The sequence below is a fragment of the Phasianus colchicus genome, chromosome Z, assembly GCF_987193195.1.
Source record: "Phasianus colchicus chromosome Z, bPhaCol1.hap1.1, whole genome shotgun sequence".
NCBI classification, from domain to species: domain Eukaryota; kingdom Metazoa; phylum Chordata; class Aves; order Galliformes; family Phasianidae; genus Phasianus; species Phasianus colchicus.
In genome coordinates this window covers 76,766,282-76,781,943 of record NC_143476.1, presented here as the reverse complement: position 1 = coordinate 76,781,943, position 15,662 = coordinate 76,766,282, and the positions used below count along the sequence as shown (strand labels likewise).

At 44.4% G+C, this 15,662-nt stretch overlaps 1 protein-coding gene across 1 annotated transcript; it reads left to right on the top strand.

The window, feature by feature from the left end:
- The first annotated feature begins 1,137 nt into the window (after positions 1–1,137).
- On the top strand, positions 1,138–12,413 carry ISL1 (ISL LIM homeobox 1). The gene is made up of 7 exons (XM_090131017.1): positions 1,138–1,284; positions 1,397–1,505; positions 2,332–2,521; positions 5,409–5,668; positions 7,412–7,698; positions 9,111–9,278; positions 11,511–12,413. The coding sequence occupies exons 2-7, from the start codon at positions 1,478–1,480 to the stop codon at positions 11,625–11,627; spliced, it is 1,050 nt and encodes a 349-aa protein (XP_089987143.1). The 5' UTR covers positions 1,138–1,284; positions 1,397–1,477; the 3' UTR covers positions 11,628–12,413.
- The last annotated feature ends 3,249 nt before the right edge of the window (positions 12,414–15,662 follow it).

Below are 15,662 nucleotides of genomic sequence, written 5' to 3'. Positions count from 1 at the left end.
AACTCCTGCTGGAGCCAGCAGCCCCGCGGGGGCCGGTGCCCGCGAAGCGTGCTGCGGGCGCCGCTACGCAACCGGAGGCGCGGGTACCGCACCGCACCGCACTGCGCGGAACGAATCTTTCCACACTGCCTCCAGGTGCCCCGCGCCGCGCAAACGGCGGAGTTCGCGCCTTATCCCTTTCTCTCTCTCTTTTTTTCTTTTCCTTTCAACAAGAATTTCAAGGGATTCTCCACAGTGAAAAGCAGCAGTTCTTTATTCTATACGAGTCTTCTTTCCTGGTCAAGCTACGAAACCTTCTAAATACAGGATGCATTTCTGTTTACAGATAAGAGGAGAAAAGAGAGAGAGAGAGAGAGACAGAGAGAGAGAGAGAGGGAAAGAAAGGAAAGGGATCTAAAAGGGATGGGAAAACATAAATGGAACAGAGGGAGTGTTGAGGGACAATTTAAGGTAAATATTTGTACCTCCTTCGATCTCATGTTTAACAGAAATACATAAAGTTTTCATCCACGATTTTAAGAGAGAAAAAGGATGGGGGGAAACGTAAACAATCCCATCTCGTGGTGGGGCCGTGCCCGCCCCGGAGGAGCAGCGTCGCCTGCGGGAGCCCGAGCGGGGCTCCCTAAAGGGTATGATAAACGCTCGGTAGGAAACAGTGGGATTAACACCACCTCCGCCCCCAGAATATAGATATATATATATATACACACGCGCGCGCGTTTATATGTGTGTACTGCACATACGTATATAGAGATTGTGAATATGGCTCGGCAAGCCCGAGAGGGGGAAGGGGTGGAGGAGCCCGATCGGGGCCGGGAAGGAAAATGAAAGGTGTGACTGAAGATAAGCGGCAGGGATGGAGGAGAACGACAAGAAGAAAGTATAAGAGGAAATACAAATGAGGAGCGAGGAAAAGTTGCCTCCGAGAGCCCGAGCCGGGGCCGCCGCGCCGCCAGACCCTGAAATATGATAATCAGAACAGCTGCGCCTCGCCGCCCGCAGCCAATGGGCTCCGCGCGGGCGTGACGTCCCCGCGCATGACGTCAGGCCAATGGAGAGAGGGCTGAGTTGGAGCAGAGAAGTTTGAGTAAGAGATAAGGGCGAGGCGAGTGCCCGAGCCGCCAGCGCCCAGTCCAGCACCGCCGCGCCACCGCACCGCGCCCCGCAGCACCGCGCGGCAGGACCCCGCGGCAGGACCCAGCTGCGCAGCCGGACTCCGGCGCCGCGTCGCATCGCACCGCGCCCCCTTCTCGCTCCGCAGCCCTGACAGTGTCTCCCACGCTGGTGGTGTTTTGTTTTGCCTTTCCCCCCCCCCTCATTTCGAGTCTCTATTTTTTATTATTATTATTGTTACTTCTACTTTTTTATTATTTATTTTATTTTATTTTATTTTTAGCGACCGCTCTCAAACCTACTTTGGGGTCTTAAAACGAAACCGTACACCATTTCACTGTGGACATTACACCCTCTTACAGATATGGGAGACATGGGAGACCCACCAAAAAGTAAGGCGGAATTTTTACCCTTGTTGGAATAAATGTGCTGTCTATTGTAATCGTCTCAGACGGGCGAGCTGCTAGAGAGCTCAACTTCATTTGAATGGTAGAGAAGGTGCCTTTGTTGCCATGCCTGCATGCTTGCTGTGTTTTAGCCTCGTAGCCTTGTATGCTAATAGCCTCGGGTTCTGCTCTCTTTTAAAGTTTGGGGAGCAGGAGAGATTTAAATTTGCTCTTCTACTAGGCAGCTTTAGATTCTCTTCGTGCTAGACTGCGGTGGGGCTGTCTGACTATCCAGCACGCGTTCAGTCTGGGGGAATTAGCATTAGACTTGCAAAAGAGAGCAAGTGACAACTTTAATGATGCTTGTTCTTGCTAGCAGCCTCGAGTCCCCTCTTCTATGGCAAAGGGCTGAATGGAAAGCGCACCAGCCACACGCGTTCGACGTTTCTAATCAGAGCCGCTTAAAAAAATTAAATCTAACGTGTAGGTCTCTCCTCGTAAGGATAGGAATCCGAACTAGAGTAGAATTAAATAAAAATAAAACAATGAGGGAGTTTGGAGTTTTGATTCTGTGCAGGGTTTTCGAAGTGGGGACCTTCACCCTTCACGTCTGCATTGTAACGTACGTTCCGCCTTCTTTCTAAACGAGGCGAGGTTTTGATGGCACGCTTCAATTACCATCCAAAAGTGTAATACTGTTTAAAAAAAAAAAAAAAAAAAAAAAAAAAAAGCAACTCTTCTAGTACACCCTATATGGGAACGACACTAAAAGTGTGTTTATCTCTGTAGGAGAGTAAACGGTTAGTCAATCATGTATTTATTTTCATTTCAGAAAAACGCCTGATTTCCCTATGTGTTGGTTGCGGCAATCAAATTCACGATCAGTATATTCTGAGGGTTTCTCCGGATTTGGAATGGCATGCGGCGTGTTTGAAGTGTGCTGAGTGTAATCAGTATTTGGACGAGACCTGTACGTGCTTTGTTAGGGATGGCAAAACCTACTGTAAAAGAGATTATATCAGGTACGCCATTTATGTTGTTTAATTCATCGGTGAGATTTTTTTCTTAACTTTGTAAATCTGACACTCGGGGTGAGGAAAAACAGTATTATATAAGGTGAAAATGCAATTGGTGTATTTTTAACTGACTCCCGCTAAGGTAGATAGGCAAGGAGAAAAGTTCGAGTAGTGAAGTTTTTATTCTACAAATTCAAATGCAAATCTCTGAACAAACAAAACCACACTCGGAAGCAGCTAGAGACTATCGGATTCTCCATAGTACTTCAGCAACATATTCTGTGATTCTAACAAAATGGGAAATCGTACGTGATCGAGAATGTTTTCTGTAGGACTGATATGGGCAACGCGGAGCTGGTCTCTTTCTTTAATACAACCTGAGAAACGCGTATCTGTGCTTTTGTAAAGGCATAATGGCATTCATAGGGAAACCGATTCAAGTATTTATATCAAGTATAAATACACGGGCAAAAATAAGATTAAACAAGGCCTATTAATTAAAAAAAAAAAAAAGAGAGAGAAACAAAAACAAAAGTGAAGTTTCCTTCAGAGTGAAAGATCTTTTTCTGAGGAGGTTAAAACCTAAACCGAAACGTTTCTTTGCTAAAATAACTGACATTTAATCTTTTTAAATATTAACCCCTTTGGTGATATCTGACTGCCTTTCCTTTCTTATCTTATCTGTACTGATGAATTAGACAGAGCAGATCAAATTGCCCATCATCTGTTCACGAACAATTGGGTATATTTAGATAATGGAACCGCTTCCTTCCTCACATTAAAATCTGGTAACTGATAAAATGTGAGAGTTGCCAATCCTGACACTATAGAGAAACCAAAGCAGGAATTTCGAGTGTGTTTATTATTTGTGCTCCTGGGTCATGCAGATCTGCTTCAGTGTATTCTACCGGGTTTGAAAAACCAGAACTTTGAATGACACTGAGGTATGGACCGTGTTTTCTTATGGAAAGTTTTGAGAACAACTATTACCTACCCTCTCAAGATCTCTCTCCTAGTTTCTCGTCAACTCCTAACTGAAATAAAATGACTCAGTCCAGGACACGATTTGTAATCAGATCGTTCGTACAAGCTGTGCCATCAGATAATTCTCCAAGTTTTACCAAGACTGAAAACAAATCAATTTATTATTAATAGTAATAATAATGTTTATTATTTTTTACTTTGGAGACTAGTTAAATGCCGTCCTGTCGCTAGTTTCAGATTAAAGGAGAACGTTTGGGGCTGAGAAACACCCGTTTATCTCCTGCAAGAACTAACTCGGTGGGCTAATTTAAGCAAACTAACAAACAAAAAAATTGCTACTCTTTTTGTGCAATACTTCTCATTTCCTAAAATGTTGAAAGTAGATTGTCCATTACGTGTAATTTGACTTAGATTGACTCGTAGTCTAATTCAATGATTGCCAAGATGTGGCAACCCCCCCCCAACTTCTGTACTTATGAATGCGATATGTTTTTGAACGCTCTGTTCTTTTGTAGTTCACAGTTTGGTTGTTGGGGTTTTGTTATTCTCAAAAACTTCTAATTCGGAAATTCAGAGCTCTGAGTATAAGCCGAGTTAACATCCTTAGGCATAGCATCTAAACACGTACCCATAAACTTACATCACGGACTATTACTAATGAAACGCACTGGTGAGGAAATGAGTGTGGATGAAAATTAAGTCAGTTTTAAGAGCAGCGTTTATATTTCCATGGGTTACATACACGTTTGTTTGTGTGCATTCTGTGTGTCTTCATACGTCTGGGAGAAGATGCTAATTTTACTTAATGCCGAAGAGGCTGCCAAAGGAGTTCTCGGTGGCAGCCGATAGACTGCACCTATAAATACCGTGCTGGAATATTTTCTTTTGCCCATCTACTGATGGATGAACGGTGCTCCTCTCCTCCACGCGGGGCGAGGAACAGCCACCTCCTCCAGCCTTTAACCCTGGAGATCCAGTAGCTGCTGCGGGGGCTGCGGCGCAAAGTTGCCCTTCCACTCGTGCCGGAGGGCTTGAGTGCTGGTTCAAGGTGGAAGAAAGCAGAGGGGGAGAAGGAGCCGTGTGTGAGATTGGCTACAGAGCCAGAACACAGAAAATACGTTTTAGGAGGGATTATGCGGAAAGAGGTTGCTACACATGCGAGTGTGTGTGTATACAAAGGGGTGTGTGAATATGCCTAGATCTGTTGTACGAAGTAAAGCCGGTGAGAGAGGATAAGGGGAAGAGTCTCTGTCACTGGCAGAACCGCGTCCCAGAGAAGCGGCAAAAGTCGCTGAGAGGGTTCTTCGGAAAAACAAACAAACAAACAAAACAAACCACCATTCGGCACGGCGGTCACGTCTGTGTGTGCGAAGCGGGTATCAGCTCCGCCAGCCCCGGCTATTCTCCGGGTACCCGAGGGGGCGGTTCAGCTGCGGGCCAGGCGAGGTCAGGTCTCCGAGCCGTGCAGGGGGGAGAGGGCAGGGACGCCGCATGCAGCCCGGGCAGCGGGACTGGAGGAGGGGGCGGCACCTCCTCGGCAAGGAGAGGGGTCGAATTTTTGCTTCTTCCCTTTTTCCCACCCCCACCGCCCTTTCTTCCCCCTCCCCTTGCTCATCGCCGTGTCTGCATCCCCGCCGCAGTTCACAGGGGGGGAAACTGTTCATCGGCAGCAGCCGAATCCGTTTTTATTCCTTTTCCCTGTTGTCTTCTCTATCTCAAAGCTTGTTTAACTTTTGTGCCGCTTGTGGAGCAGCTAAGAGAGGCCACGGGGCAGCACACGAGCGCGAGTGAAAAAGTCTTTTTTTTTTTCCCCGTCCCTTTTCCTCCATTCCCTTTATCCCCCCCTCCCCCCCCCATGCTCACCCTCTTTCCCTCCCTTTTCCTTCTCTCTGGGCTGGGCCCTGCTCAGGTTATACGGCATCAAGTGCGCCAAATGCAGCATCGGCTTCAGCAAGAATGACTTCGTGATGCGCGCCCGCGCCAAGGTGTACCACATCGAATGTTTCCGCTGCGTGGCCTGCAGCCGCCAGCTCATCCCCGGTGATGAATTCGCGCTGCGGGAGGACGGTCTCTTCTGCCGGGCGGACCACGACGTGGTGGAGCGGGCCAGCCTGGGCGCCGGGGACCCCCTCAGCCCCCTGCACCCGGCCCGGCCGCTGCAGATGGCAGGTACCGCCCGCGCACGGCGCACCGCGGGGGACCCGCGGCCAAGGCCTGCGCACTCGCGGAGTAACGCGGGTCCGGCTGCCAGCACCTGCGCGGGGAGTGGCACTCCTGTGGGAGCCCCCCCGCTCCACCGGAGGCTGGGAGTCTGAGCTGAGCGGGAGCCGGGGCAGCCCGTGCAGGGAGCGGGTCTGCGGCACGGCACAGACCCCGCTCCGGCCGGTCCTGCGGAGCACGGGGAAAAGCTGCTTTAAGCACTGGTGGACGCGGGGGCCGAAAGGAGATAGACTTCATAACTACAGGCGAGCGCTTAGGCTGTAATTTAAAACTGTCAACAAGCTAATCTCCAGTAATTGCCTTTTGAAGTGACTCTGCCGTCTTGGAAAGTTTTATGTGATTTGATGAGAATTTCATCTTTAAACTCAGAATTGTCGACCCACCTTACAACTTGCACCTCTAGTTCTCGACATGTGCACCAGACACTCAGGGACCCTTAGCTGAAGAAAAGGCACGTCTCTTTGAGGCAAAGGAGGCTGGATAAAACAAGGTTGGCTGGCGATGTTGCTTGTCAAGTAACTGTAATACCAAAGAGTATTTACAAACACAGCTCCGTTTAAACGGGCTCATTTCCCACTTTTTTTCCCCGCTATTTTTTCTCCAAGTAACATATCAATATCAAGGGAGAAAAAGAATATCTGTAGGTGCCCATTGCAGGATGTAAGAGAAATTGTACATGCACATTGTGTCTGCAGGTAAAATACTACTAAGACCCTATAATCTTGATTTGAATTTGCTGATTTATCGTCATAATCAGAGAAATTGAAAAATGACTGTACAAAAGCAAGCATTTTTTGAATACTAGCAAGCCATGCTTTTAGAAAAAAAGTTTTTATTTTTCCCTTGACTGGGTCAAATTACATACAGCTATCCAGTACACATAAGAATAGCTGAATCACACAAGTGAAAATTACTCTTGATGTGACTTTGTATGCTGGTTTTCATTTCTTGGTGGTTTCCACTAGATACTTGAATTGCTCTTCTTAAATTGGAGAAGCATTCCTGGTTTTAATAATTATTCATTAAAAGTTTACATAAATTCTCCAAATACATTCTCTTTCTAAGACAGACCCTATCTCCTGATGCAGGGCTCTCAGAGGTTTTCCATCTGCAGTCATGGTGTAGTGCATCTGGCTTGTTTTGCTTTGGATTTGGAAGCACCAAACAGACAGGAGCTGTTGCACGTTATCAAGGCGTCTGACTAAGCTGAGCTAGATTCAGCACACAAGATGCAGCCCTAAATCATGATTAATTTGTTAATTTTCAGGCCAAAAATCTGTTTTAATGATTTGTCAGGACATAAATATGTAAAACCCTTTCCCTCTTTTCCTAGTGCACATACACATGCACCTTTGCGAGCTCACCCTCCCCTGTCATGGCTCATACAGGTTCAAGCTTCTGTTATTAAGGGTTTTGGGGGTGGGGGGGGGGGAGGGGGTTCAAATTATTTTTCTGTGGAGTCACAGATGCCAGTCCTGTCACTCCACCAGCGCATAAAGCAGAGGAGGCTGCAGGAGCTCTGGTAGAGCTAACTGCCTGAATGGCCTTTGAAAGAGGTTCATCACCCCCCCTTTCTTCCCCCCCCCCCCCCCTTCCTCCTCTCTCCCCCCACTGGCTTAGATTCATAGCCTCTGCAGACTCCCTGCTTCCTACTCATGGGGATCCTGTTCCTCCCTTCCCCTTCCCTTACAGCAGAACCTATCTCTGCCAGACAGCCAGCTCTGCGGCCCCACGTCCACAAGCAGCCTGAGAAGACCACCCGAGTCCGAACTGTCCTTAATGAAAAGCAGCTTCACACCTTGAGGACCTGCTACGCTGCCAACCCCAGACCTGATGCCCTCATGAAAGAGCAACTGGTAGAAATGACTGGCCTCAGTCCGAGGGTCATCAGGGTCTGGTTTCAAAACAAGCGATGCAAGGACAAAAAAAGGAGCATTATGATGAAGCAACTTCAGCAGCAGCAACCCAATGACAAAACTGTAAGTGGCTTCAGCCTCTGACTGTGCACTGTCTTACCTCCCAGCAAGAAATGCATAGGCTATGCTCCAAGGCCGGTTGGGCCCTTCTGATTTTATGGGAGCTCCCTTAAAGCAAAATGGTACCTCCTAAATATTATCTGCTTGTTCTGCTGTCAGTGCAGTTAAAACAGACAGCAGAGAGAAGCCGATATAGGCTGCTCAAGTGAACATGTCCTTTTGTGAGGCTAAGGATTTGCAGTAGATTAGATTAACTTCTCTGCAGTGTGAATTGTGACCTGCAGAGCTTATGGGATGTAAAAAGCCCTGTCTTGTGTAATATTTATACTGCAAATGCAGAGGACTCCTTGAGGGAAAATAACATACTCACCCTCCACAATGGTTTTACACGGGAGTAAAGGGGAAATTTGATGTTTTCAGATTTTTTTTATAACCTTATATACTTAATGTATCTGTGTTTGTCAGTACATTTCCTGTAGAAAAAGACGAATGCAAAGTTTTTGGAACTACTATCATATTTCCAGGTCATTTAATATATATATAGTCCTGTATAGAAATAGACTTTTTGTCTGTGGGCATATGCATGTGCACTGCAAACTAGAAAGAGCTGAATTCAGCATAGCAAACTGGCTGTCTCCATTTTAAGCCTATCTTTTTTTTCTTTTTTTTTTTCTTTTTTTTTCTTTTTCTGTCCCTACTGCTGTTAGTCCACTTGAAGAAGAGTCTGTTATTCTCCCTCTGTATATTGACTGACCTGAGAATAACTATTAATTCATAAGGCTGCCTAGTTAAGTGGAATTTAAGGAGTTTCATTTTACCATGTTGGAATGCAATAAAACACGATGTTATTAACTCGCCTGAACAATCTATTCGTCGAGGTTTGGAGTTATTTTGTACAGTGTCTGCACCACAGGACATAATGGGAGGGCTGCGGTTTCCTCTTTTACTATTATTTTTAATCTTCTTGTTTTGTTTTATTTTTGAAAGAACATGGTACTACCTCTCTTAAGGTTTATGGTTCAGGGGATATACAAACCAGTTAAGGTCACGGAGAACAAAACCAGCCTGGATGCAAAGTAGAAAGAAAGCATGATTAACCGTTTCTTGTGCCGATGCATCAGCAGCCAAGACACTGAGTGCTTGTGTTTGAGAAGGCTTAGGGGAGCGGGGGAGGAGGACTATGCCTTGAGAGAAATACGAGGATTAAAGGAAAAGAAAGTAAACTTCCACTGTGATAAATGCAGCAGGTAGAAATAGACTGACCTAAAGTAGAATGAAGTAAGACATTCACAGCAGATTAACAAAGCAAATACTAGTGACTGTGGAGATAAGATAGAAAGCAGTTTATTGACACAGTGCTTATACACAATAAAGTTAACCAAGCTCATTAACATCTTTTGCTGGGCTATTTACAGAATATCCAAGGGATGACAGGAACTCCGATGGTGGCTGCTAGTCCGGAGAGACATGATGGTGGTTTACAGGCGAACCCGGTGGAGGTGCAGAGTTACCAGCCGCCCTGGAAAGTACTGAGTGACTTCGCATTGCAGAGTGACATAGATCAACCTGCTTTTCAGCAACTAGTAAGTGTCTGTTCTCAACCCCAGCAGCGCGGGATTCGCTGAACATTCTCAGCAGGAGGGCTGCTCCTGCAGCCCTCGTTCCAGGGATGAGCAGTTCAGGCAGTAGCGTTTCTCTGAGATTACGAGGTGGGCATTTTGGCACTCTGTAAATGTGGCAATTTGAACTGATTTTGCTGGGCTTGGTGCAAAAAATACTGCAGTGCAAAAGTCTTGTTCAAATAAGTGCAGGCTGGATAAGGCTGAGCCCAGATCTGAGGCTGATTTGGCTCAGACACCACTGAAAACTGAAAGCACGTCTAACTAAACCATACCCCTTGCAGAAGGCACATTATGAAAACAACTTCCACAATTTACTCCCCCCAGTCCCTTCCGTCATTTGGGCCAATTTTAACTTTATACCATAGGTTTAAAATATATGGCTGCAACCTCAGACCGAGTTTGTTCCACAAACACAATTTGATTAAAGTATCAGCTCCTTCCTTTACACATGTAAGTTTAGATATGACTTTTTATTTCTCTATTCAGATATTTGCATACAATTATACATGCCTACAGCATACATTAAATGTTGTACTTCGAAAATGAAATAGTCAGTACATACTTGCTTGCAAAATTCAAACAATATAATGAACAGCCTTAAGCCAAAAGAAAAAGACATTTCAGAATAAATTCTGTTCTTAACTCACTTCCTTATGCCTACGTCATTTGGCAGCTCAAATGGGACCATATCAACTGCAATACTTAGGCCCAAGAAGGTGAATTAAGGACAGAAGTTCAACCTTAACTCAATTTCCTGGCCTAAGTGTCTTAAAACCAGATCTTTAAAATAATAAGGTACGTTGTGTATGCTTCTTCAGTGATTCAAAACAATACTTAAAGATGAAATATTATTATATGGATCCTTTTTTTCATCTGCTGGGAATCTTTTTCATCATAAGCAATGGAGGACAACAGTTTGTAGCCATATGAACAGAAGTTTGTGGAAATTTTCTGTTTAGTATCATACTGTTTTGGAAGGGTTCTATCTTTTTTTTCCACCCAGTGTCAGGCTGTGGTCTGTGTGCCCTCCTGGTACAACATGCTTACTCAGGAACTGCAGCACAGCAGTGGGGCTGTTTGCATCATCTTACCTCAAATAACCATTTTCCTGATTTAATCAAGCCGTCAAACAGGCACAAGAAAAATTAGTCTCTTTTGGTTGCCTTACAGAACTGGAGGTTTTAAAAACCTTTCATACAGTGAGTTTTTGTAAGGAATAGGTCTTAAAAAAAAAAAAAAAAAAAAAAAAGGAAGATGTGTCACCCAAGTAAGTGCACATATATAGATAGACGCACCATTAGATAGGTAGATGGATATTGATGCACAAAGTGCATGATGTCTGATACTGAAAAGAATTAAAATAAAAGATAGTGGATGCAACATATCGACCACTCAAGGCAGGTCTGTAATATGGAAAGGGCCTTGATCACAGAATCGGCCAGCTAAATAGATGCCAAAGAAATGCGTTTGGATTAGCAAAGCTTCACCTTTTACTTCAGGCCTTTTCCCAGCACTGCTCCTAAGCCAACAGGAGCTGCAGGGCACATTAGGATCGAGAAGTGTGACCTTTTTATCAAGAGGACTCTTGTTAAAAAGAGATACTACCACTCCCAATTGTGAATGAAAGAGAATGGCTTATTTCAAATGCCTTCTGCTCTTGGCTGCTTCTTGCAGGTTTATTTTAGTATATGCACAAAGACAGAAAAGAGTAACCTTACAGTTTTGTATCAAAAAGCACATGTACTCTTCAATAATTGACTAGAACATCCTGTTGGGATTGCCACTCTTGCAAGACATGGAAGAAGGCCTGGCAAATAAGGTTGTTTATTTACTTGTGGATTTTATTTTTCAGTCCTCTTAAACTTTCTTTTTTAAAACTTTTTTTCCCCTGATGATTTGGCTGACAGCCTGAAGGATAGTCTCATGAAGTCAATGGGGAAAATAAATAAAGCCACAAAGATCAAGACAGTCTCCCGTGGAGATGTATTAGGCCATTGAGATGCATAACTGTTCTTTTTTTCTTGCCTTTTTCTTTGCATTTGCCAGCTACTTTTGTTTGACTGTTATAATTGTAAAAAAATAATAATCATAATAATAATTGTTTTTCTTATTTCTCCTCCTTCTTTTTTCCCCCCTTTCCCTCTCCACCCCCCTTCTTTCTTTTTTTCTTTTTCTTTTTTTTTTTTTTGGCAGGTTAATTTTTCAGAAGGAGGACCTGGTTCCAATTCTACTGGAAGTGAAGTGGCATCAATGTCCTCTCAGCTCCCAGATACGCCCAACAGCATGGTAGCCAGTCCTATTGAGGCATGAGGAAAATTCATCCAGAGTTCTGATGTTGTTGTTTCTGCCCTTACCCTCAGCCCTGTTGGAGAGAGTGGGAAGGTGATCGTGTTTGGACTCCGAAATTTAGGTGGGAAAAGTATTTAATAGCCCTTTTATGAACCTGGCAAGGAACCGCTCCATGAAACAAACGGAGTCATGTTTGAAAAGAGAAGGTAATATGGTAGCAACACTGTGAAGACAATCATGGGATCTTACTAGAATAAATGCTAAAACAAACAAAAAACCACCACGCTACTCAATGATCTTGACGAGGATCGAAAAGACATTTTCAAAATATAGGGGATATGTACTCATGAATCTTTAAAAAAAAAAAAAAATTTACATTTGACTGCACATCTTAGAGAGAAACCAAGATAGAGGGACTTTCTCCTAACCCGAATGGTGCTGTTTCTATATTGGTCATTGCCTTGCCAAAAGGAGCTCCGGTAGGTTTTCCATCATCAAGAAAGAGACGATTTAGCCCCGCGTTGTTGAAAGATTCATTGCAGGAAGGTGGAGCTGCATTGGTTTGCAATGTTGTTTTTAGTTGACTCTTAACAAGGGGTTGTTTCCTGGGTCTCTTATAGCATGTACTGTAGCGGGGTTTTGGTTTGTGTTTGGTTGAGATCCACCCTCTATCAAGTCTGAAGTAATTAATAAATAGGTTTTTGAATTACTCTTTAAAAACCATTTATAAAAGCATTGCAACAAGGTATACCTCTATTTTGCCACAAAGCGTCTCGGGATTGTGTTTGAAATGTGTCTGTCCAAGAACCTTCCCCTCCCCCAAAGATGTGTATAGTCATCGGTTAAAAAAACTGTTTTCTCTCTCTTTCTTTCTCTCTCTGTCTCTCTCTCTCTTTCTCTCAATAAAGAGAAAAAAAAGTAAAAAAAAAAAAAAAAAAAAAAGGAAAAAGAAAAAGGAAAAAAACACCACCCTTTTTGTTTGCTCTTGCATTGCAAAATTATAAAGTAATTTATTATTTATTATTGGAAGACTTGCCACTTTCCATGTCATTTGACTCTATTTTTTTTTTTTGTTTGCTGAAGTAAAAAAAAAAAAAAAAAAAAAAAAAAAAAAAAAAAAAAAAAAAAAAAAAAAGATTGTACCGTGGTCTTTGAATTATATGTCTTATTCTATGTGTTTTTTGTCTTTTTTTCCTTAAATATTATGTGAAATAAAAGCGCCATATGTAGAATTATTATATCTTCAGGACTATTTCACTAAATAAGCGTTTGGAATAGAGAAAATAATAATAGTAATAATAATAATAATAATAAATAATGAACAAAGTTCCCTCTTTTAAATATTTACAAATTAGCAGCTAAAATACCTGAAATAAAATATTGCATGCAAAGCAGGTCGTTAGTGAAAACAAGAAGTGTGATATTTTATTGCAAGTATTAACGACTGGCTTGTAAATTTCCGTTTCAACAACTATATCAGGGCTAGTTGGATGCCTTAGCTTTCAATTGATAACATTAGAAACTCTCTTGTTCCCTTCCCTCCCCCCTTATCCTTTGCCCTTAAAAGTGGTATTCTCTAGGCATGGTCTGACATAACTTTAAGACATCGAAAGAACTGAGAGCTCAGGCTTTTTGCTGAGTTCCATTATTTTTTAAAAAATATTAAAAAGTAAGTGCTGTATACCAAAGCCTCGTTGTTGAGATTGTTGAAGTGACCTGTATTTTAAGTAAGCTCCTGATAAAAGGGATGCTTTTTGCTTAACAAGTCAAGTATGACCATTATTTATCAGTGTCTGCTGTCAAAACGCTTGAAAAAATGCTGCAGAAGAAATAGGATTCGGGGATATTGCTATGAAATTGCACGATCGGTGTTCCTTCTTCTCTGTCGACTTCCCTCTCTTCACTCCCTCTTTTCTTTCTTTTTTAATTTGTGGGGGAGAGGGTGGTGAAGGCTAAAAAAGTGGGCGAGTTCTTGGGGAAAAGTTAAAAAGAAGAAGGAAAAAAATAACATAACATTGGAAAGGATTGTTTTTGCTCGAATCTAAGTGTTCCCTAGTTCTCCCAGCCAGCACAAGACAATTCCTTAACAACTGGAATATACAGAGATATTTAGGCTGACAAAGACAAGTTGGTTTGCATGATAGTTACTCCAAAGCCTGATGTTTTCTTAACATAACCTTTTTCTTCCCTCCTCCCCATTTCAGCTCTCCCTGAGCAAGCTCAGCTATAGAGACAAACCATTTCGACAGTAGAAAGAAAATAATAATAATATTAATAATAATAATAATAATAAAGGTTAAAAGCCTAATACAAGGATTTCAATCATCCTGATTAGAAACTGGATTCATTTTGTATGCTCAAGTGTAATACATTTTTGAGTACTTGATAAATATTTAAATAAATATGAAATCTACCTTAAACTGTGTGATCAGTAACCCTTGTGTTTTCATACAGTATTAGAGGCTTGCTGCGAGATTTCAAGGGGTGGGAGGGAGAAAAGGTGCAATTTCTGCACAGTGGTCCAATGTGTAAACTCTCTGATTCGCTTGTACTGACTGGGGGGGATATGGGCGCTAGGTCTCCAAACGAGGGTGCAGGGATCTGCAGCCAGAGCAAAACTGGGGCCTTCGCGTTTGTCTGCCGGCTGACGCGTAGGTGAGAAGTGCAGCCGCTCGGCGGAGGTTCCGCGGGCGAGGAACCTGCGCGGGGGCATTGCTGAGACCCCCGGGCAGAACTCCGGAGACAGTGAAGGTCTGTCGACCGAGGGCCGCGCTTCGATTTAGCTCCAGTTTCTGCTTGCGCGGGGGCCGAGCCTGCGGCCAGGAGTCTTTGGGTCCCGCCGGGAAGCTTTGGGTTTGGCTGCCGAGAGAGACCTGCACCTCGAAGCGCACACAGCCGGGTGGGCTCGGGGAGCTGTAGCCGCGTCCCCGCTCCAACTGTGCCGTGGATGGGAGCCCCGTTCGGGGCTCCCGTCTGCACCTCACGGAGCACTGTCTCCCCGAGCCTCGCACGGGGGCTGAGGCCGCTCCGCCTTGCGGGGCGTGTGTCCCCGCTTTGAGGTGTCCTGCTGCGCGGCCCTGCGGCCCCGGGGGCACGGCAGAGTCGTTCCCAAGAGGTTCAGTAAAACAGCCCTGGTCTCATTTTAAGACTATTTCTTCTGTGCTCACGTGTATTCCTTGATGGCCTTTAGTCTGCTTTTCTGCTTCGTATGTCTCTGGCTTATCCTTCCTCCACCCAAAAACTTCTGAGTTTTATCCACTGTGGAACTTTTGAGTCGTTCCCTCCAGTGTGTGCAGGAGAATACTCTTCCTCGAGCTGCAGTGTTTGTGCAAGAGAGAGAAAACATCTTTCTGACACGGAGAGACTAACTCCACCGGTTTCTTCTTGCTGCAGCCCCTCTCAGTAAAGGCAAATAAGGTCTGCTAAAATCTGCTATTATTTCACTGCATTTTTAAAACACACTGAGGACAGTACTCAAACTCTTTTCATTTCGATATTTGTGCCAGGTTAATCAGCATCCAGCGTCCTCCGGCCAAAGCAGGAGTGAGATACTGAAGCCAGAGGTGTGAATTCCAGCGCTGAGATCAGTCGAACATCTCAGCGGTAAGTGCTTGCCTTCATATACATACATATGTGTAAATAGATATTGATAAATCCACGCTGGGTCACCCAAAAACAGGCCGTGGGGAGGGAAAAGCTGGCTCGGGGAGGGCTCGCCGCTGCCGCCTGCCGCAGCCCGGGATCCGGGGTTCCGGCACGGTGCGGGTTTCACGGACGCGACTCGTGCTCTTCTGTCTGCTCGCCCGAAGCGCCGGCAGCGTTTTACGGTGCGAGGTGCCTCTTTGGGCGCTTCAGCAGAGCTGTAAGTAGTTAATAAAGGGGCTGGGAAGAGATCCTGTTTACTGATTGTTGCTGATTGTTGTTTTCTTGATAACAGACCAAGCCACTGAATGACTGTTTGAGCTCAGGCGCCACAAACATAAACTTAACAGCTCCCAGTGTGCCGGCCTTGCTGCAGGATCACTCCTCACCTCCCGGGACTTGTGAAGTGCAGGC

What these genes read in the sequence shown, in the direction of transcription:
- ISL1 (XM_090131017.1), top strand. Translation starts at nt 1,478, where the DNA reads ATGGGAGACATGGGAGACCCACCAAAAA. An exon ending in TGTAAAAGAGATTATATCAG is followed by an intron (nt 2,522 to 5,408) that starts GTACGCCATTTA and finishes GGCCCTGCTCAG; the next exon opens with GTTATACGGCATCAAGTGCG. An exon ending in AGCAACCCAATGACAAAACT is followed by an intron (nt 7,699 to 9,110) that starts GTAAGTGGCTTC and finishes GGCTATTTACAG; the next exon opens with AATATCCAAGGGATGACAGG.